This window comes from Lagenorhynchus albirostris, chromosome 8, assembly GCF_949774975.1.
Source record: "Lagenorhynchus albirostris chromosome 8, mLagAlb1.1, whole genome shotgun sequence".
Lineage (NCBI taxonomy): Eukaryota > Metazoa > Chordata > Mammalia > Artiodactyla > Delphinidae > Lagenorhynchus > Lagenorhynchus albirostris.
Window position 1 is genome coordinate 75906574 of NC_083102.1, and position 23091 is coordinate 75929664.

The following is a 23091-nucleotide window of genomic DNA, read 5'->3' on the forward strand; positions in this document are numbered from 1 at the left end:
CTGTTTCCATGGAAACAGAGGATTGAGCCTAAACAGAAGATGGCAAAGTAGAAGGACATGAGCTCACTCCCTCTTGTGAGAGCACCAGAATCACAACAAACTGCTGAACAATGATCGACAGGAAGACACTGGAATTAACCAGAAAACATACCCCACATCCAAAGACAAAGGAGAAGCCGCAATGAGACGGTAGGAGGGGCCAATCACAATAAAATCAAATCCCATAAGCACTGGATGGATGACTCACAAACTGGAGAGCAATTATACCACAGAAGTCCACCCACTGGAGTGAAGGTTCTGAGCCTCACATCAGGCTTCCCAACCTGGGGGCCTGGCAATAGGAGGAGGAATTCCCAGAGAATCAGACTTTGAAGGCTAGCAGGATTTGATTGCAGGACTTAGACAGGACTGCGGGAAACAGAGAATACACTCTTGGAGGGCACACACAAAATAGTGTGTGCATTGGGACCCATGGGGAAGGAGCAGTGACCCCATGGGAGACTGAACCAGACCTACCTGCTAGTGTTGGAGGGTCTCCTGCAGAGGCAGGAGGTGGCTGTGGTTCACCACGGGGACAAGGACACTGGGAGCAGAAGTTCTGGGAAGTATTCCTTGGTGTGAGCCCTCCTGGAGTCCACCATTAACCCCACCGAAGAGCCGAGTAGGCTGCAGTGTTGGGTCACCTCAGGGCAAACAACCAACAGGGAGAGAACTCAGCCCCAGCCATCAGCAGACAAGTGGATCAAAGTTTTACTGAGCTCTGCCCACCAGAGCAACACCCAGCTCTACCCACCACCAGTCCCTCCCATCAGGAAGCTTGCACAAGCCTCTTAGATAACCTCATCTACCAGAGGGCAGACAGCAGAAGCAAGAACTACAATCCTGCAGCCTGTGGAACGAAAACCACATTCACCAAAAGATAGATAAAATGAAAAGGCAGGGGACCATCTACCAGATGAAGGAACAAGATAAACCTCCAGAAAAACAACTAAATGAAACTGGGAGATAGGCAACCTTCCAGAAAAAGGATTCAGAAAAATAATAGTGAAGATGATCCAGGACCTCGGAAAAAGAATGGAGGCAAAGATCAAGAAGATGCAACAAATGTTTAACAAAGACCTAGAAGAATTAAAGAACAAACACATAGAAGAATTAAAGAACAAACAAACAGAGATGAACAGTACAATGACTGAAATGAAAAATACACTAGAAGGAATCAATAGCAGAATAATTGAGGCAGAAGAATGGATAAGTGACCTGGAAGACAGAAGGTAGAATTCACTACCTTGGAACAGAATTTTAAAAAAACAATGAAAAGAAATGAAGACAGCCTCAGAGACCTCTGGGACAACATTAAATGCACCAACATTTGCACTATGGGTGTCCCAGAAGGAGAAGAGAGAAAGGACCAGAGAAAATATTTGAAGAGGTTATAATCGAAAATTTCCCCAACATGGGAAGGGAAATAGCCACCCAAGTCCAGGAAGCACAGGGAGTCCCAGGCACAATACATCTAAGGAGAAACACACCAAGACACATAGCAATCAAACTGAGAAAAATTAAAGACAAAGCAAAATTATTAAAAGCAACAAGGGAAAAATGACAAATAACATACAAGGGAACTCCCATAAGGTTAACAGCTGATTTCTCAGCAGAAACTCTACAAGCCAGAAGGGAGTGGCATGACATATTTAAAGTGATGAAAGGGAAGAACCTACAACCAAGATGACTCTATCCAGCAAGGATCTCATTCAGATTTGACAGAGAAATCAAAAGCTTTACAGACAAGCAAAAGCTAAGAGAATTCAGCACCACCAAACCAGCTCTACAACAAATGCTAAAGGAACTTCTCTAAGTGGGAAACACAAGAGAAGAAAAAGACCTACAAAAACAAAGCCAGCATAAATGTGGGAAAATAGAAATCTCTTATTATGCTCCCAGCCTTGTGTGGATACTGGGCTTGGGGCACTGTCCCCTGAATCCTTAGAAACCACTAAGAATGGAAAGAATGGAAACTCATGCCCAGCTGGGTTAAGTTAAAATCCTCAAGGTGAAAACCAGTTTTAGTTCTTTGCATACTTCTCTTATTTTTAGTTTTACTTAGCTTTTTGACTCTGAGAAGTCTTTTCTTGCTTGCTAACTCTTCAATGCATTTTAAGTTTTTTCCCTTATTTAATTCAGCATAAAAAAAAATCTAGTGGAGTGTTCCTTAAAGATAGCTTGGGACTTCCCTGGTGGCTCAGTGGTTGAGAATCCGCCTGCCAATGCAGGGGACACGGGTTTGAGCCCTGGTCCAGGGAGATCCCACTTGCCACAGAGCAACTAAGCCCCATGAGCCACAACTACTGAGCCTGTGCTCTGGAGCCCGTGAGCCACAACTGCTGAGCCCAAGTGCCACAACTACCGAAGCCCACGCGCCTAGAGCCCGAGCTCTGCAACAAGAGAAGCCACCGCAATGAGGAGCCCGTGCACCGCAACAAAGAGTAGCCCCTGCTCGCCGCAACTAGAGAAAGCCCGCGCGCGCGCAGCAACAAAGACACAACGCAGCCAAAAATAAAGTAAATAAATAAATAAATTATTGGAAAAATAAAAGAATATAAAAGATAGCTCATCCATAATACTGATGGGAATTGATTTTCATATTCTTTTAAAAAGATTACAAGAAATCATATCTGAGATTTGCTTTAAAATAATTTCATCCAAAAATAATAATACAAGGTTGGCAAAATGTTGAAGCTGGGTGTTCAGTACAAAGGGGTTCATTATACTACTCTTTCTACTTTTGTGTTTGAAATTTTCTTTACCTTTTTTTCTTAGTTTTTTTTGAAGTATAGTTGACTTCAAACATTGTGTTAAGTTTCAGGTATAGAGCATAGTGATTTGTGGTTTGTTTGTTTGTTGCAGGTTAAGTTCCATTATAGGTCATTACAAGATATTGGGTACAGTTCTCTGTGCTATACAGTAGATCCTTGTTGCTTCTCCGTTTTATGTATAGCAGTTTGTATCTGTTAATCCCATACTCCTAAAATTATCCCTCTCCTCCCTCTCCCCTTTGGTAACTACAAGTCTATTTTCTATGTCTGTGAGTCTGTTTCTGTTTTGTATACAGATTCATTTGTATTTGAAAATTTCTTTAATAAAAAAATTTTAATGAGACATAGAGAAAAAAGGAGAAATCAGATGTTTGATCACAAAATGTCTCCCTCCCTTTTCCTTTTCCCTCACGGTTATCTAATCCTCACCACTTTTTAGCCTCCAGCCACAACGTTGAACCCCTTCAATCCTTGTACAGGAGCGAGTGGGCTTCATGCCCAGATACCAATGCCAAGGGAACGCTCTCTGCAGGGAGAAGAGGCTTTATTGCAGGGCGGCCGAGTCAGGAGACAGGAGGCAAACCTCAGATATATCTCCCCATCTGGGATTCCCTCACCCATTACAGAGTTAGGCAAGGGGGTTGGTATGAGGAAGTGCTGGCGGGCAGGTTTTGATTGGCAGGCTTTGGAATGGCAGGCCATTTATGGTCAGGTGCGGGAACGGGGCTTCAGCACCGGATCTTCCTGGACAGCGGACCGTTCGTTTCTGAAAGGGTTCCAGTGCTCAGGTTCAGGTCATGTCTGGTCCTTTGGTTCCGTGAGGGGAGAAACTTTGGTTCCAGGTCTTGTTTGAGGTCAAAATTGTCTCCTCTATGTATACTTTGGCTGCATGACTTACAGTTTTGTTCTGTTGTCTCTAAACAACAACTCAGAATAGGGCTATTTTGGGCTAGTTCTGTGGTTACGCTCTCAATACATATAAAAATAGAAATACATGAAAATAATAATTATAGTTTTACCAATAGCTATTATTTATTATCTTTGCTCTGGGTGAATATTCTCACAAGGGACCTAGTCAGAAGTTTTCATTAACATCTGCATTTACAGATGAGGAAACAGAAGCATAACTAGATTCAAAGTAACTTGGTGATCATCATCCCTTCCGTCAGTGGTGGAGCCACTAACTAAAAATCTGTGACTAAAAAGCAGTCTACGTCTGTCTGACTGCAAAACTCCTGCCCGAACCACTGCTGGAGATCACCTCCCACTGCACCAGACTTTCCTGAAAAGAAAGAAAAAGACAAAGGCGTGACCGCCTTCTCCTCCTTTTGGAAATCTTCCTCAGCTCAGAGGAGGAAGTGTTTCTCCTCCTTTCTCCTCCCCTGTTTTGTGATTCCACTCTCTGCCCTTCACTGGACACTTTCCTCACCTCCTCCACCTTCAGGGTCTGTGTCACCAGCTCCCTGTGGGGAATTTTCTATCAGCCATTCCTCACAACCAGCTCTGGTAGCCATAACTTCTTCGTGTTCACTGCCAGGACCCAAAGTTAGGCATGAGGCCTTGCATACTATAATAGCCTCCTAACTGACTTCCCTCCTCCAATCTCTTATTTCTCCAGCCTACTCTGTAATTCCCCCAGGTTAGTTGCCCTAAAACACTGCTCTGCGTTGACTCTGTTCAAAAACCTTCAAGTCAACCTAGGACTCATAACTGAAATGACAAAGCCGTGTCACAGAAGAGCCCTTCCACGCCCTGCTGCCCCCTCTCACTCTTACCCGACCACGTGCACTGACAGACCCACGCACGCTCCTCTCTCAACCCGGTGCTCCTGGAAATCCTGAGACACTCTTCCTGCAAGTGGCCCGCAGCCCTGAGGGGGAGCTCCTGTGCGTGGTCACGGCCCTCCCCCATAACACTTTCATTCTTCCAGTGAAATCTCAGTGAATACTTGCATGAAGCCTCTGTTCCAGCCAAACTGCTCGTTCTCCTTCCGTGGATATGTCTGGCGCTTTTTCACCTTGGCTTCTGCTCTTTGCTCATGCTGTTTCCCCAATTTTGCTTCCCACACCCTCTTCTCTACTGAGCAGGTCAGCTCAGATTCTAACTTCAACACAAATCCCCCTGGATCACCTCACCTGGACATGCCATTTCCCCCTTAAGCCTTTCTCCCTTGCCTGGCCCTTCTCTCACTCCATGACAATGACCACTTAGGAGTCTTACTGTGTCTCTCTCATCCCATCTCTTTACCCTCTTACACCCTATAGCTCGAAGGAGGTTGTTAGAAACACAATTGCATTGTTCTTAATTTCCCAGGTAAAGAAACTAAAGCGCAGAGAGGTTAAGGGACTTGCCCAAGTTGACAAAGTAAGTTCGAGCTGCCTGGGTATTGAATGTCAATTTCTGGATGCCCTTCAGCATCATTCTCTCTACGCTATGTTACTTCCTTCACCAACTAAAGGCTAATTTCCTGCAGGAAGAGCATGTTTTTTGTACGTTGTACACATACCCATTCCTGCCCTCTCTCACGCGCACACACACACACACACACACACCACACACATGCATGCTCACACACACCTTTTCCATGCCTAGCACACAGTAGTTGCTTTATACACATTTTTCGATGATGAAAAGGCCATCCCATTTGGAACTATAGTCTTTGTATAGTCTCACAGATGAAAACAATTCTCTTTTCTTTGCAAAGGGGAACATTTGGACAAATAACCCCCAGAGAGAAGCAGTAATAAAAAAGAAATGTATTTAAATGCTCTTATGTAATCATCCAATTCTCAGACACACAAAGGAAGGACACCACCTCCCTTTGCCCAAGGCCATGTTAAGATAGTTCGGAGTAGAACAATCTGATGTTTTCCCTTTTCTGACTGCTAGAGAATTCTGCTCAAAAATCCATTGCAGAAATCAGATGTGGTGACTGTGATACTTTATTCAACTAAGATGTATTGGGACCAGTTGTGTGCAGGACATGTGCTCAGCTACAGTGGAAGATTCAAAAGTGAGACTTTCACAGATTAATGGGGACATAGTCACATGTAAAAGTAACTTGACATCAAGACACACTCTCAACGTGCTCTGCTGGAGAGTCAATATAAATGACGAATAAGCACTTGAAAATTTATTCTATGTCACTTGTGATCAAAGAGAAGCAAATTTATACAATAATGGATATTGTTATTTCCCAATCAAATTGCCAGGGCTTTTTGTTTTAAATCATAACACCTAGTGTTGACTAGAGTTTCTGGGAAATGGGCTCTCAAACATTGGTGGTAGAAGATCCTGTCAGGTAGATAATATAGCAAAATTCTTAAAAAACCTTAAAAATGTACATATTTCACCTAGCAATGCTATTTCCCTAAGTAGACTTAATAAAGTCTGTTTCCAAAGATTTCGCTACAGAAGTATTCATTGAATCAATATTTTTACTTGTAATTGTGAAAAACTGGACACAATCTAAATAATGATAAGCGCTAACATTGAATTGGGTATTTACTATGTCGTAGACACTCGTCTGAGCACTTTACATAGGTTGATTCATTCAGCCCTCCCAGACAACTCTGAGGAGAAGGTACTATTATTATCATGCCCATTTTACAGATGAAGGACTGAGGCACAGAGAGGTTAAGTCACCTGGTCACACACCCAGTAAATGGAAGAGCCAATCTAAACAGACAGTAATAGGAAAATGGTTAAAAACAGTAATGCTCAATGTGTGTGTGTGTGTGTGTGTGTGTGTGTGAGATGGGGGGCGGGGGGATAAAGGAGGAGGAGGAGAAGCATGGAAGGAAGGAGGGTTGGAGAGAATGAATGTGTGTGTCACATGCAAGAGAGCTGTGTCCTAAGAGTGTATCCAAATCACTTAGGGCCTCTCATAGTGGTGGGACTGTTTCATATTCCTTGTGAGTAAAGAGAAGGGAAAAATAAAAAAGAGACAGGACCAGTAGGTTGCATGAATTATACCACATTTGTACAAATAGGACACACTCATTAAAATTTTGATGTATAACTTTATTGAGTTCTAGAACAGTGTCTTTCAAATTCTTTTGACATGACTGATATTAAGAAATAAACACGTTTATCACAACCATGCCATCCATAACAGGTTGAGGGTCAGCTGTCTCCCACCAGTTCAATTGTACTAGTTATTTACCGTGGGTGTCTATTCCTGTGTCACGCCAGTTTGTAAATGTTTTTGAATATCATATACGTTGTTTTATACACACACACATCTGAAATAAGTTTCATGAAACAAAACTCAATTATAAGAAGTGCTATGAACTCATATATTCTGTTCTATTCTATGCTGTACTATTCTGTTTTGTTCCTTTCTGTTCAGTTCCATTCTGTTTTGTTCTATTCCATTCTTAAAATTCTGGTTGTCAGCCTCTAGTTGATTTTATCATCCTAAAGTAATGCACCTGTAATTTGAAAACAATTCTAGAAGAAAAATTATGGTGACTGTAATACCTGAAGTTTCCACAACAGGGCACCACAACTCTAACCAGAGACATTTTATAGGAAAGGATAAAGCGCGGGCTGTGGGGCAGGGGCAGGACACAACCAAACAGACCTGGAGTGGGCAGGCATCTGGCCCGAGGACAGCCAGTCTCTTGACCATTAACGTATCTGAAGTCTTGAGACAAGATTCCCACCCCTAAGGAGTCTATCAGGATCTATCAGAACCTCAGTCTTGTGAACCTGAAATGGAAACTGCAGAGAGATTTGAGTGGTTGACAGAGTGAGGCTAAAGGTGAAACTCCACCAGATAAGGAGAGGCTAGAAGGGTAATAGTGGGTCACGAAAAAGCCAAAGGTTTTGATAGGTTGAAGTCACGGGAAAGAAGAAACTGAAAAAGCAGAAGCTATAAGAACCTGAAAAAATACGTATGGGGCTTCCCTGGTAGCGCAGTGGTTGGGAGTCCGCCTGCCGATGCAGGAGACACGGGTTCGTGCCCCGGTCCGGGAGGATCCCACATGCCGCGGAGCGGCTGGGCCCGTGAGCCATGGCCGCTGAGCCTGCGCGTCCGGAGCCTGTGCTCCGCCACGGGAGAGGCCACAACAGTGAGAGGCCCGCCTATCGCAAAAAAAAAAAAAAAATACGTATGGCAGGGAAGCCTGTCAATATAAAGAAGAGAGCGCCGCCCCAATACACATTGATGTGTAGTCACTTTAGCGGTGGAACCCTAGAGGGAGCTTCTCAAGCTTCTGCTGCCAAGTGTCCCTTCTAGGGTCTCATGGATCCTGTATCCCTTAGTGCCAGGCATACTTACAGTAAACTCTTCTTCCTTCTGCTGATCTAGCAGCTGTTGAATCTCTTCCGTTTATTCCTGCAAAGGAATCTAATTAAAAAAAAATAACAAAAAAGAAAAATGTTCCCAGTATATTAAGTTTTAAAAGGATATCATTTAGTAGCACTTCTTTATAATGTAATTTTGTTTTAAAATCTATAATAGAATATAAAGTCCAGAAGGATAGACATCAAGATATTAGCAGTGGTTATAGATGAATATAGATGATATAGTGAGCATACTTTTTTCTTTTTATTGCACAAGCTTTTTTCTAAAATAAGCATATACTAATTGTTAAATGTTTTAAGTGCAATGCTCATTCAAAAGGAAAGAATTTTTTTATAATTTAGGATTATTGTATTTCCTTATAAGAGGAATGTTTTAACAAATTTTACAGGTGTCAATCAACCCTTGTTCAAACCCACATCAAATCTAGAATTATGAGAGTTTTATTTGGAAGTGAACTTTTTTTTTTTTTTTTTTTTTTTTTTTGCGGTACGCGGGCCTCTCACCGCTGTGGCCTCTCCCATTGCGGAGCACAGGCTCCGGACGCGCAGGCCCAGCGGGCATGGCCCACGGGCCCAGCCGCTCCGCGGCACGTGGGATCCTCCCAGACTGGGGCACGAACCCGTGTCCCCTGCATCAGCAGGCGGACTCCCAACCACTGCGCCACCAGAGAAGCCCTGGAAGTGAACTTTTAACTATCAATACAAATGCCAAGATGCTATACAAAAATCCACAGGAACTTTTTGCATCTTTTTTTGAATTGTTGACAAACATTTCCTACATGATCCAACATAAAACAGGGAAGTGGTACATCTTTTTCTTTCAACTTGCATACAATGGAAAAACAAGAATATATATATATATATTTTTTTTTTACAAAGTTTAACTAATGAACACTACCAAGCTGACGGTTTAAGTCTATAGGAGAAAATTTATCTAATAAAAAATAATCAGAATTTATTTAGCATCAGTCACTTCCATAACCAAGTATTATTCTGATTAATAAAACTTGCCGCCATTAATTAGGCTTCTGGTATATACTCATACCAACTACTCCGTCTGTTGTATTGCTCCCCACCTTGGTTCTTCACAATTACAAACAGAAAATTGTTGCAAGGTAGGGGCAAGCATCTGCAAAAACAAACAAAAATCCCCAGATTATTATAAGCATGAATGTGTGGTGGAATTTCCTCCCAAGCAATGGACTTTGAAATCACTTAAGAAATCACCAGAACTGAATGTGTCAAGATATTTTGCTTAAGTCCAGGAAGAGATGCATTTATTTATATCCAACAGAGGACTGAAAATTAAACTTAGTGTTTAGTGTGGGGACAGGTTGAGGGGAATTCAGCCATTTGAAAAATGACTGTCTTAAAAAACAAATGACCACCAAAAATAGATTCACTAAATTTATTTTAAAAATCTAAAACATTTCTTACAAAAGAGCGTTACATTGTGCACACTGCTCTGAATAGATGCCAGGGACATATGGACTATTGTTACTTTTCCTCTCTGTCTCTCCCCCTCACCCCAAATGTTACAGTGACCACAAAGCAAAGAGTTCACAATAATTACATGGGGGGATTTTTTTTAAACCACCAACAGTGAACAAAAATGAAAAGTCACTCACTCTGCTGCTGTTTCAAAATTTCAAAGTTAGTTTTTGCACACCCCCCTAACCCCCCAACCCTGTTTGTAAGGAACTAAAACATTACATGTGGTGAACAGCAGAGATTTACTACCCCTCAAATGCAGAACACCTGTGAAGCAGAGGAATCTTGCCTTTTTAAACAGAAGCAGATAAAAAAAAGTGATGCGGGAATCCTTCAGTTCTTCACTAGTCTTAGAAAAACTTTCCAGAATACTGCTTCACACTATAAAAAAGAAAAAAATATCTTGTATTAGAATCCTTCAACATCTGCATACTCCTTCACACTGTTCTGCAGCAAATAGTATGCATTCTGTATCTGGTCCTGTGTTCCTGTAATCGTAATGATCCGATCTTTGGACCCTTCTAAAGGCTCATCAGTTTTGATCGAAGCTCCTGACTCATGACGCATTTGTTTAATCCGCTGACCACATTTGCCAACAATAGATCCAGCCAAATCTTTGGGAATAGTTACTTGTGTAGTAATAATAGGTCCACCAAGATCACCATATGAGCCATGACCCCCAGCATAGGAATAATGATATCTAGAGCCACCCTGTGGTTGATAAGCCATCTGCCACTCTGATGGGCTCCATGTATCTACTGCAGAGTCCCAGGTTTCATCAACACTGAAACCAACCATGCCATCATAACGGTCTCCAGGTTTCCCGCTTCTGTCATAGGCCATTAGATCTCCTCCTCTAGGTGGTGATGGAGGAAGAGGAAGATTCCGAGCTCTGCCACCCGGGTGAGGGGGGGAAGGACTGGCCTTAGCTGAAGCAAAGAGTACCCTGAAATCATAAAAGATATATAAATTTGAATACATTTGGTGGAGATTATTTTATTTTTTCAACTTTTAAAAAGTATGCACTATTTGATAGATATTTTAAAAGATGTAATTTATATGTAAGTTATAAAGCATAATAATAAAACAACAAAAATATATCCATTACCCAACTTAAAAATAATAGAACATAACTAATACCTTTGAGACCCCCATATACCCATCTCTGAACCTATCAAGCTCTCTCCCTTCCAAAGATAACCACTGTTCTGAATATTGTGTTTAAAATTTCCCTTACAGTTTTATTGCGAATGCAATAGGAAGAGCTAACAGTCTTTGGGACCTTGGTCTTTGTAAGACACTATTCTAAATTTGTTACATATTTTAACTCTAGTCCTCACAACAACCATAAAAGGTAAATATTGTTTCATCCCCATTCAGCAGATGGGGAAACTGAGGCACAAAGCGGTTAAGAGACTTGCTCAAAGTCACACAGCTAGTAAGTGGCAGACTCTGGTTTCAAACCCAGGCAGTCCGCTCTAGCTTCTGTACCTTAACTACCTGCTGCACCTGTTCTTTTTTTTTTTAATAAATAAAATAAATAACCGATTAATGCCATCATGACATGAAGGAATTTTATTCTAGAAAAACTTTTAATTCATTTCTCAAGTTTACAAAAGACTGATTTCTTTCCTCCTACATTTCAAGCAAAACAACCTATTTTCATAATACAAGTAGCAGCTTAAAAAAAAAACTGTGTAAGAAGTTGTTTACTTTGCAAGAAAATGAGACCTAAAAATCAGAATTTCCCCTGTAATTTGGAAATGTTTGGTAACAATCTCAGAATATTCTTGGTTTTAAGAACTTAGCTACCGAAGTTTTTGTTTTTATCCAACAGAAAAGAACTCACATTCAGCTGTTATGATTCCTTTCCTAACTAATCAAAATTAAAACATGTATCTATTTCTAAATCATAAAGTAAAATATATCTTAATCACACTGAGGAGACGGAGTAGAGTATACACTTTGGAATTAATCCTCCCAAGTATTTATACACAGGTCCTGTGGACCATTGGTTGAGGGCTGGCTGCTGGAGGGTGTTAATTCCCTGGCACTTCTGGCCTGCCTCGTGTGCAGGCAGAGTGGGCTTTGCAAACAAAGGAACCCCTCTGGCAAAGGGTTGAAATTACTGACAGTTAGGGGTTGGACTGGCCTGTGCTGAAATGATAAGGCCTAAGGGTTTATGAGCAGGGCGCTTCCAGTGTGTTACATACTCATGAGCATTCTGCAACATACTTTTTTTGGTTACTGTTCACCATTATGGTTGTGAGCTTCATCCATATTGGCATGTTGATACATGTATATAACTGCGGTTCACTCACTTTGAGTGCTATATTCCATTGTATAGATCTGGTCCGCTGACCTATCCATTCTTTTGTTAATGGACGTTTGGGCTGTTTCCACTCTTTTGTTATCATAAATAATGTTACCTTGAAACTTGCAAGTCTCTTGCTGCATTTGTGTAAGAGCTACTTCTACACACCTAGGGTTAGAATTATTGGGGTGAGAAGTATTGGCACCTGCATCTTTATGACCTAATGAGTATAGCAGCTCTTCTGGTAGAAGTACCAGCAGCAGAGATGTAGATGTCCTAAAGTTTTATATCTTTGCTTAAAAATGATATTGTCGGACTTCCGCGGCGGTCCAGTGGTTAAGGCTCCACACTTCCACTGCAGGGGGTGCAGGTTCGATCCCTGGTTGGGGAACTTAAGATCCTGCATGCTGTGTGGCACAGCCAAAAAAAAAAAAGGTACTGTCATGCTTTTAATTTTTGCCAGTCTGGTTGGTATAAAATTATAAATAGTGAAATTTCTTCATCTTTCGAGGATCCATCTATCTATCTATCTAATTTTTTAAGTTAGAAGTCATGTGCATTCAAGTTCAGTATTTGTCACTTTAATTGTAATTTAAATTGCCTAAGAAGAAAGATTTGATAATAACATTGGAATTGTGACTATAAATGAATGATATTGTTTTGCTTGCATAACCTGTATGATGCTTAATCTTAACTGTCAACCTGACTGGGTCGTGGGGTGCCCAGATATTTGGCTAAACATTATTTCTGGGTGTGTCTGTGAGGGCACTTCCAGATGAAATTAGTATTTGAATCAGTGGAGTCAGTAAAGAAGATTGCCCTCTCCGGTGTGGGTGGGTATCATCCAACCTGTCGAGGGCCCAAATAGAACAAAAAGGTGGGGGAAGGAAGAACTTGGCCCTTCCTGCTGATTACTTGAGCTGGGACGTCCACCTTCGTCTCCCTTCAGCATGCCTGGTGCTCAAGCCTCCAGATCTGGACTGGAATCTACATCATCAGCTCTCCTCGTTGTCAGATCTTTAGACCAGACCTAACCACACGACCAGCTTGCAGACGGCAGATTGTGGGATTTCTCAACCTCCAAAATTGCATGAGCCCATTCTTTATAATAAATCAGTCTCCCTCTCTCTCTCTCTCTCTCTCCCCCCGATCCCCTATATTTTTTTATATATATATATATATAAATTACTGGTTCTGTTTCTCTAGAGAACACTAAACTTCCCAACAGGTTCTAAAGTCAGTTACAAAAGAAGACTTTCAAAAGTGTGAGTGAAGGTAGCAACTTGAATTAGGTGGAGCGTGTAAGGATAGCATTGTAGGAAGACACTAAAGTTCTCTGTGTCTATTAAAAATTCAGTGTCTTTATTTTATAGGAAAGTGTCATTCTCTACAGGCAATAGGTTTCCTTCTCTGTACTCCTACTTAATGGTTTTCCTATGACCCTCTTCACTTTGGAACAAGTGGTCCTTCTAGGGGACTTACTACAGGGGAAAGCTTTGCCAACCTTATTAAATTCTTGCAACATTTCTAGTGAAAGAGGAAGCAGTTCCCAGTAGAAGTGCCCAGTATTAGTTTCGTAGGACTGCTGTAACAAGTAACCACAAACTGGGTGGCTGACAACAACACACATTTATTCTCTCCCAGCTCTGGAGTTGAGAAGTCCAAAATCAGGGTGTCAGCAGGGTTGTTTCCTTCTGGAGGCTCTGAGGGAGAATCTGTTCCATGCCTCTCTCCTAGCTGATGGTAGCTGCCAACATCCCTTGGCATCCAATGGCATCACTCCAACCTTGGGCTTTCTTCACATAGCCTTCATCTCTTACAAGGGCTCTTGTCATTGGATGTAGGGCCACGTTAATCCAGGATACTCTCATCTCAAGATTCTTACCTTGATTTTACCTGCAAAGATCCTGTTTCCAAATAAGGTCACCGTCACAGGTGTTTGGTAAACATATCTTTTGGGAATCCACAATGCAACCCACTACAGGAGGGAACAGAAGACACTGTTGACAAGAGAAGCTAATTATATCAGATATTCAGAGGTTCTGCTCAGATCGCTCTTTTAGGGGAAGGGGTTGAAAAATACCATTCTGGGTGTTATAGATGAGATTTCTTCCTTTGTGTATTCTGAGTGTTAATACCTTTTCCCTAAATAGAGGCTCAGTAACAGATGTCTGCTCTCACTGTAGGGAGTGTCAAGGAATCCAGCCAAGGGGAAGTGGTGCTAATATTTTCACGGGGGAGAATATAAATGACTCTCCAAGAAGGAAAAATGGGTGTGCTGTTGGATGGACATGTTGTACAAGAATTTCTTTACCTTGGTTGTTATTTATTTAATTTTTTCTTTTGGATCTTAATGTGTTTCTTTAAAAAAACAAAACAAAACAAAAAATTTCCCCGAAGTTCTTCCCTGTAAAATAAACCTATTCTGTAATGTTCTATTTATTTTATTTAACAAGTCAGAAGTAGACAAAAGGTTAAGTTTTTCATTTTTTTAAACTTTTCTGTATTTATGCAATTAAAGTTAATTTGATAAATTTCCCATTACTATTATTTTTTTTTTTTCTGCGGTACGCGGGCCTCTCACTACTGCAGCCTCTCCCCTCGCGGAGCACAGGCTCCGGACGCACAGGCCCAGCGGCCATGGCCCACGGACCCAGCCGCTCCGTGGCACGTGGGATCCTCCCGGACCGGGGCACGAACCCGTGTCCCCTGCATCGGCAGGTGGACTCTCAACCACTGCACCACCAGTGAAGCCCTAAATTTCCCATTATTAACAGGAGACATCATAGATATTCTTTTAAGCGATACTATTTACTTCTTCAGATGTTTTTCACTGTGAACCTGGATAGCTAAGCAATGAGATAGCTGGATTCCTGTCTAGTCTCTCTTAAAAAAATTAAAATGACATTATTCTAAGAAAAGAAGTGTGATTACTCCGTTGTTAGGTCTATTTAGAGAACAATTTAAGCCACATGGGAAGGGCACCCTCAAAAAGGCTAGCAGGTTAGGGCTTGAGCGTGTGCAATGCTGTGCTTACAGCCCTAAAAATATCTACTTGTCACAGAGAAAATACCTTTGTGAAAAAGGATCTTAACCCTGACACCCCCAAAAGACCAAAAATATCCAATATCACTATATAAAAAGCTAATACAACTACACTGCATCTGTGAACTACATTTATATTTTTCTTTCTTTCTCCTCTTTAACTTGAGGCCTTCCTCTCTTATGGCCAGAGTCACACGATGTTAGTGCCACAGATCTTTAAAAAGCGATCTGTCCCATCGTGCTCCTTTATAATGAGGAAATGACACCTGTAAGGTTAAATAAATAAGTGAACGTGACACAATTAGTGACAAAGCCAGGGCATAGTACACACTTCTCCTCAAGCTAAATGCCTGAATTTTAAATAATTTACTCAAAATCATTATCAGGAATATTCTAAATCTTGAATGAAACGGTAACAAAAAATAACTGCCTAATGTCATTCCCATCATTTTTTCCTGAGCTTTCTTAAGAAATGTATTTTAGTTCAAAACCTAAAAAAATTTTTACCTTGTCCATGAAACTGTGCTTTCAAATTTCTAAATCATGAAATTGATTAGTTAAAAACAATACACACACACAATTTAAAACTCAGAAGTTACAATATTATAGGAACTTCAGTAAACTGTTTATCGGCTAAAAAATCTATTTGCTCCTATTCAAGAGGACTGGCTTAAATTAGTATATTTGTTTCTTTGTTCTAATTTCTCTGTGCAAATTTTGCGCTTTCATATTGAAAACGGTGTTTCAGCTGTGGGCAATAGACCCTGTTTCAGATTTTATCCACTTCAGGAGCAGTGCTAAATCAATTATTAAAACACCTAAAAATGTCTTTTTATTGTGTGTGACTCACTCCCGTGAATAGCACTTCGGAGTATAAAAATCAATTTCACCTACCATATCTCATTTAATTTTCACATCTTCTGGGGAAATTTATTTTCCTTAGTTTTTTTTTGTTTTTAATTAATTAATTAATTTATTTATTGTTGCCCGCATTGGGTCTTTGTTGCTGTGCGCGGGCTTTCTCTAGTTGCGGACAGCGGGGGCTATTCTTCGATGCGGTGCACAGGCTTCTCATTGCGGTGGCTTCTCTTGTTGTGCAGCACCGGCTCTAGGCGCTCAGGCTTCAGGAGTTGTGGCTCACAGGTTCTAGAGCGCTCGCTCAGTAGTTGTGGCGCACGGGCTTAGTTGCTCCGCGGCATGTGGGATCTTCCCGGACCAGGGCTTGAACCCGTGTCCTCTGCAATAGCAGGCGGATTTCTAACCACTGCACCACGGGAGAAGTCCCTTCCTTAGTTTTTATTGGATATGAAACTGAGCCTCTGACAAAGCCACAGTTCTGTACTACACAGCAGTCTTATTTAAAAATAGGAAACTCCAAGTAAAGTGTGTGATTTAGTTAATAGTATTATAGAAACACTAATTTCTCAGGTTTGATAAATGTGCTGTAGTTGTGAAAGATGATAACATTGGGGAAAGCTGGGGGGAATGGTATGTACTAGAACTCTCTATGCTACCCCTAGAAGTTTTCTGTAAATCTATAAGCATTTCAAAATAGAAAAATATTTTCAAAATAGATCCTCCAGTTATTCTCACAGTTTGTTAGCATATAATCTTTCCTTTTACAGTTCAGGAATCTAGGGCCCAAGGGGACTTTTTTAAGCTCAGACCAGGCAAGTGACTCCCGATCACTGAGCTGGCTCTTTCATGACACCTGCCTGATTTGCAGGGGGTGTGTGGAAATCTCATTCTTCTATTCAAAAAAATGTTAGCAATAAACCCACAGATTCTATCCACTCCTGGGAGCACATTCAGACTGAAAGTTGCAATGTGCTGCAATGCCTAAATTCGTTATATTTGTGAATCCATTTTCCTATCATATGACTGTTCAAACTATGTGTGCCTTGTTAAAATCCAGCCGAGTAAATTTAAGGCTCAAATTGGCTTTATTCAGTGATTCATGAATCGGGCATCCTCCCAGGTAGCAACAGAAAGGAATACCACCAAGTTGTAGAAGAGGAAAGGTTTTTCAAGGTGGAGGAAAAAGGAAATTATTAGCAAGGAATGTGTTGTTTCAGGCAAGGTCGTCTTCCTAAGGGGAAGCCAAGGGCCTCTGGGGGGATTACCTCACCAGTGCTTACCAGGGCATTCCAGGTGGACTTGCTAAAGGCTACACTCCTGGGGGTCAAAACTGCAATTAGGTTAGGTATCAAGTCTTGGTTTTTTACGTGGAGTTTAGTACAGGTGACTCCACTAGGGGCCTGTTGTCTCCTGTTTAACCTGAAAAGGCCCCCAGAAGTTATTTCCGTCTGGTCCGCCTTGTTGTAGGAAGACACTTTCTCCCTCCTTGTTGTTCTTTTTTTGCTCTTCTTTGGTACTGCAGCCTTTATTCCATCTTGGTTTTACCCCCTTCCCTTACCTTTTTTCTGGAGTCGGCTGAATGAGGCTGTGACGGTCATACTCAGAGCAGAGTTTCCAAGATGTGTGCTTCTCCCATGCCCTGCCCTTAAAGGGACATCCAGTCCCACCAGAGTCAGGCACGGATTCCCTGCCTCGCCCTCCTCTGGTCCCTGAGCCCTGGGAACAGGGAGAAACACATCTCTTCAAAATGCTGCTGGGCGACCCTTCCTCCGTCCGGCTCTCGAAATCATTCTATATACCATAAAGATGGCCTGGGGGTAATTACTTCATTCCTGCTATAACCCACCTTGCTGACAGGTACTGGATTCTGAGTTTTTCCTACTTCTCACTTCCTGGACTGACTTTGGACGTTGCTTCTTGCCTCATCCTTTCCTGACCTCTATCTAGTTTCAGTTTCTGAAAACCGTTGCCCTTGGCTACGAAGGAGCATATGATGCCCCTGTTTCTACTGAGCATATATTAAGGGAAGAAAGGAAAAAGGGAACAAGAAAGAAGCACAAATGCAGTATTTCCAGTGTTCCTATCTTCTCCAAAAGCCTGGAACTTCACGACCATTCAGGAAACCGGAGAAAGATGAATTTTAAAAAACTGTTTTTATGTTTTCCATGTTCCTTGCCAGTCTTGGTTCACATGCAAAGATATTTTACACAATTAGAGTTGACCCTTGAACAATTCAAGGGTTAGGGGTGCCACGCCTCTGTGCAGTGGAAAATCTGCGTATGAATTTACAGTTGGCCTTCCCTCCGCATCCCTGGTTCTGCATCTGAGGATTCAACCAACCACAGATCGTATAATGTGTGTTTATTGAAAAATATGCACAAATAAGTTGACCGGTGCAGTTGTTCAAGGGTCAACTGTATACTATAAAGATTGTATTTTATATTTAGTTTTTCCCTTTAACATTGTCATATTCATTTTTTTCATTTTGCTACAATCTCCATTATGTTCATTGTAGTCAATGTGTAATATGCATAATTTACAGAGCTTTAACTATGTGTCAGGTGTTTAAAATATTTTATTTAATTCTCACAGAACCCTACAGGGCAAGTGTTGTTTTGCTGATTTCACGAAAGTCCAAACTGAGGCCCAGAGGGGTTAAGTAACTTGGCTCAAAATCATGCATCTATTCTATTTACTTAGAATCCTTGGACCTGATGTTATGATGGCCAATGACCCCTCAAGTGAAGCTCCATCTCAAACCAATTCACCAATTATGTAAATGTCACTGGCAAAGTCCATTAACAATTCCCAGGAAATAAAAATAGAATTGGTTAATAATTAAAAAAAAAAATCAGGGCTTCCCTAGTGGCGCAGTGGTTGAGAGTCCGTCTGCTGATGCAGGGGACATGGGTTCGTGCCCTGGTCCGGGAGGATCCCACATGCTGCGGAGCGGCTGGGCCCGTGAGCCATGGCCGCTGAGCCTGCGCGTCTGGAGCCTGTGCTCCGCAACGGGAGAGGCCACAACAGTGAGAGGCCCGCGTACCGCCAAAAAAAAAAAAAAAAAAATCATGCCAGGATTCAAACCAAGGTCTGTCAACTCTACAGGCTATACTATTGACTTGTCAGCTAATATAGTAAGGATCCACAGTGAAACCCAGGCCCAGATTCTGAGCCCAATACTCTGTTCTTAAACCGTGATTCTCTACTTAGTTGCACACCAGAATCATCTGGAGAGCTTTAAAAAATACTGGTGCTGAGTCTCATCTCCAGAGATTCTGATATAATTGGCCTGGGGTGTGGCCCCAAGCATCAGGGTATTTGAAAATCCTAAGTATTTTAACGTCCAGCCGGAATTGAGAGGCACTCTTCTTTAGGAGAGCTTTACTGTAGAGACAATGAAAGAGGAGAAACATGGTTAAATCATACCTGAAATGAAGGAGTTATTTAACTTCAAAAGTGGCTTTCTTCATAAATTATCTATTTCCTGACAAATTGCCGAAGTCCATTTGTATAGGCTTGTGTGTCATCAGCATAGAGATATAAATTGAAGCCATGGATATATGTGAACTGGCCCTTGCAAAACATGTAGTGAGAAGAGAAAAAGGTGAAGGACAGAGCCCTGGGAGATAATATTTAAGAGACATGCAGAGGAAGAGCAGAAGAGCTATAGTAAAGGCTATTTCCAGAATTTTAAAATGCAAAGTGCTGCCGAGAGGCCAGATAGGAGGAGGCCTGAAAAGGGTCCAGTGGATTCATCAATAAAGTCCCCATGGGAACCTTCATGAAAGAACACCGGGGAAGCAGTGCTGCTATACCAGATTTCAGTGATTGAGGCAAAGGCAGGAGGGAAGGAAGTGGATACAATCTCGATGGACCTTTTCACAGAAAGTTTGGCTTTAAAAATGTGTCAGTATGCTTTCAGCTGTGAGCATGGGAATACCCAAACAAAAATGACTTAGACAATAGAGACACTCCCATTCAACACACACACACACACACACACACACACACACACACACACACACACACACACATCCCACATATAAGAAGCCCAGAGGTGGGCGGTTCACAGTTAAGATTCTAGTTGGTTTCTCTGGGATACTCTTGGCCGCCCTTCATGGTCATAACACGGTAGAAGCAACTCTAAATACATCATCACATGACACTGTCTAGAGGGATAGCTCTCTTCACGTGCCTCTCTCCTTTTATCAGGGAGGAAACCTTCCTAAAAGCCCCCAGCAGATTTGCCCTAATGACTCACTGGCCCTAAAATTCACATTCCCCTCCCCCAGCTACAAGTGAACATCTGGCGTACTTTCCCTTTACAATGAGAGGTAGGCTTTGCTGTCAAGTGAGAGGGGGAGGGGTAAGACGGCTACCAAGGCAACCAAGAATTCCAGGAGGGTGTGGAGAAGGCGTGTGGTAGCCAGAGGGAGACACAGGTTTCATGCAAGGTTTTTGCTTGTTTGTTTTAACACGATTGAAACTGAGCATGTTTAAATGCTTTTCACAGAAAAAATATAATCATAACAGTTAGACCCCTATGACTGTGGAATGGAATGGGATGTAAAACACGAGAGAAAGACAGGCATCTCTTCCATTCTCATTGGACGGAAGGAGGAGTAGAAGAGGGTAGACAGAGGTGAACGTGTAGGTTTGCTGGGAAGTTGAGGAAATTCTCGTGGGATGGCTTTGGTTTCTTCCCTGTGAAGTAGGCAGCTTAGTCATCTGCTGAGGGTCAGGGAGAGTAGACAACACAAAAGAGAGTTGTCCAGGCAACACAGGATTTCTAGATGTTTCTAAGGGCACAGTTGAGGTTGACTGCCTTAAATCTAAATTACTCTAATTAGGGGGCATTTATGATTTTTTTCCCCTGCAGCCATGCTAGACACCTGGCCATAGGTGTTCAGAAAGCAGAAGGATTAATATCTCAGGGGACTTTCTGCCCAGGTGTGGTAAAATAAATGGGACAAGGGAACTGAAGATATCAAAAGATCAATTGCAGCGATAGAACACGGAATCTAAGCTGGAAGAAAGTGAAAGTGGGAGACTAGATCCACTGAGCAAAAGTCAAGAGACCAAAGGATCAGAGACACTAAAGTGACCAAAGGACTGGTATATTGACCAGGAGTGAAAGATTTCAAAGGATTGGAGGAGAAGGCTCACTAAATGGTGTATCTGGGCTTATTTCAAACATGGGTGTTGCCAAAGTCCAGAATTTGCATTGGAATGAGTGGCTGAACCACAATGCAGATCAAGAAATAAGAAGGGATAGTTATTGGGAGGGTCACCTGTGTGGCCTGTGGCCCAGTTTGTAAACATAGAGGCATATGAAAGAAGCACTTTTCACGTTTCAATGTGTGTACGAATCCCCTGGAGATCTTATTAAAATGCAGATTGTGATTTAGTAGATCTGGGGTGGCTCTGCATTTCTAAGAAGTTACCAGGTGATGCCATGCTTGTGGTCCAGGAACCATACCATGAGCAGCAAGACACTGGATAATCCTATCATTGACTTGATACATACATACTCTCTTTATTTAAACCATCTTCTATCCTACCCTCCTCAAGGGGGTGGTCCCTAGAAAATATGTTCTACTTGGTCCCACCTGTTGGCTGTTCGGGGTGGAAGACCTCATGCAACTTGAAATCAGTCCATCATCTGGACTCAGTCAATTGAAATTTCTTGTGAGAATCTGAACTCAAAGATAGAGACTACGCCCACTAAGCACTGGTGGGCACTGGAGTGATAAGATCCATTTTCCCCGAGTTTAGCACCAAAAACAAACTAAAGCCACTGGTATGTTATAGTGTGGGGTGAGTAGTAGTCATGAGGAAACTGGTTTTTAGGAAAAGCAATGGAACAGAGGCACAGGAAATTGATGAGACAAGAGAATAAGCACCTCTTGAGCGAGACGGTCACTATTCCTGACTCAACCTTCCTTCTCAAATACACCCTACATGAATATCTAGCCTCTCTGGCCTGTCTTCTTGACTCTCCTCCTCACCTTGGCTAACAAACGCTTTTCTTTGGGGGTCTTGATTTAGAAGGCTCCTCCAGGAAGCTTTCCCTGCCACCTGAATCTGGTGGGTGCCCTCCCATATATCTCCATAGTACCCCTAGTGTCCAGATCACAGCACTCGTCACCATTGATGACAGCTACCATTTGGATACTTACTTGCCAGGTGTCTGAAATATTCTCTATTAGATTATTAAAAAAAAAAACGGTTGAAGTTAGATATTCTAGTTCCATTTTTTATTATCTTCACTTTTTACATAGGAAGGAGCTCAAGAGAGTTTAGATGTTAGGTAACTTTCCCAAGATCACATTGCTTGTAGATGGTGGCATCAGGGTTTGAGGGCAGATATGATCAACCTCAAAGCTTGTGCTATTAGTCACTCCACTGTACCTCCTCCTTTCTCTACACTGTAATCACGTGTCTCTATCTGCACTCCAGCCTCAACAATATGATCTTGACTGTCTCTTGATTACTGTATTACCCTGTCTGGTGGTTGCCTGGTACAGAGCGGGTTCTCAGAAGTATTTGTTGAATGAATGTGGTAGCATGTGAGTGACTTAAAATTCTTTACTGGGTCTAACTTCTAATAGAACTGGGTGCAAGATTGTGTAGCATTCCTCTTAGAACAAAAAGTCCTGAACAAAGAGAAGATGATTTATAAAATACTGGTAGATCAGATAGGCACCATGCCCAGTTCTACTCAGTGTTGCAAATTTCACATCTGTAGCTCTGTGGCTCTTAGTCCGTCCCTTGTCCTAATCCTTTGTCCCAAACTCTAGAGGGACCACGTGGAATCTTTGCTTGGATTCTAAGTGTCACAGGGCTACAATGTTGCAACACGGGCTCTCCTTGCAAACAAATGTAGTCACAGCTTTCTTCAGTGTAGGAGCCGTAGTGTCCAGGGTACCTAGCGTGGTTGCATTCGTTTCCTAATACTTATAAATGATCCCAAATGTAGAGTGACGCTATGTTGCCTAGGGGGCCTGTCCACCTCCGGTTCTCCACGTTCTCAAACCCGAAGAGGCTGACATAACGACGGGTTGGTTCTCTGTGGCTGCATATATATGCTTAATCAGCAGCAGCAGCAGCAGGATGAGTGGACAAGTCCAAGACATACCTAAGCACGTATTACCTCCCGACCGTCACTGTCCAGGACATAGGTTCCCTAACACAGAACAAACATACAAACAACCCTAAACCATATTTATCAACGACCCCCTTTCCGTGCTAGTGGTGCAA

At 42.0% G+C, this 23091-nt stretch overlaps 1 protein-coding gene across 1 annotated transcript; it reads right to left on the reverse strand.

Moving 5' to 3' along the window:
- Nucleotides 1-9964: 9964 nt before the first annotated feature.
- On the reverse strand, nt 9965-17429 carry LOC132524340 (heterogeneous nuclear ribonucleoprotein K-like). The gene is made up of 3 exons (XM_060156181.1): nt 17390-17429; nt 10048-10543; nt 9965-9995 (listed from the first exon to the last, which is right to left on the reverse strand). Exons 1-3 carry the CDS (start codon nt 17427-17429, stop codon nt 9965-9967), a joined length of 567 nt encoding a protein of 188 aa, XP_060012164.1.
- Between the last annotated feature and the right edge of the window lie 5662 nt (nt 17430-23091).

Bases quoted from the DNA above. Each gene is read 5' to 3' on its own strand.
- LOC132524340 (XM_060156181.1), bottom strand. From the start codon at position 17,429: ATGACCGTCACAGCCTCATTCAGCCGACTCCAGAAAAAAG. The intron at 10,544-17,389 runs GTAAGGGAAGGG...TCTTTGCTTCAG, and splicing joins CAGCCGACTCCAGAAAAAAG to CTAAGGCCAGTCCTTCCCCC. The intron at 9,996-10,047 runs GTATGCAGATGT...TCTTTTTTATAG, and splicing joins CTGCAGAACAGTGTGAAGGA to TGTGAAGCAGTATTCTGGAA.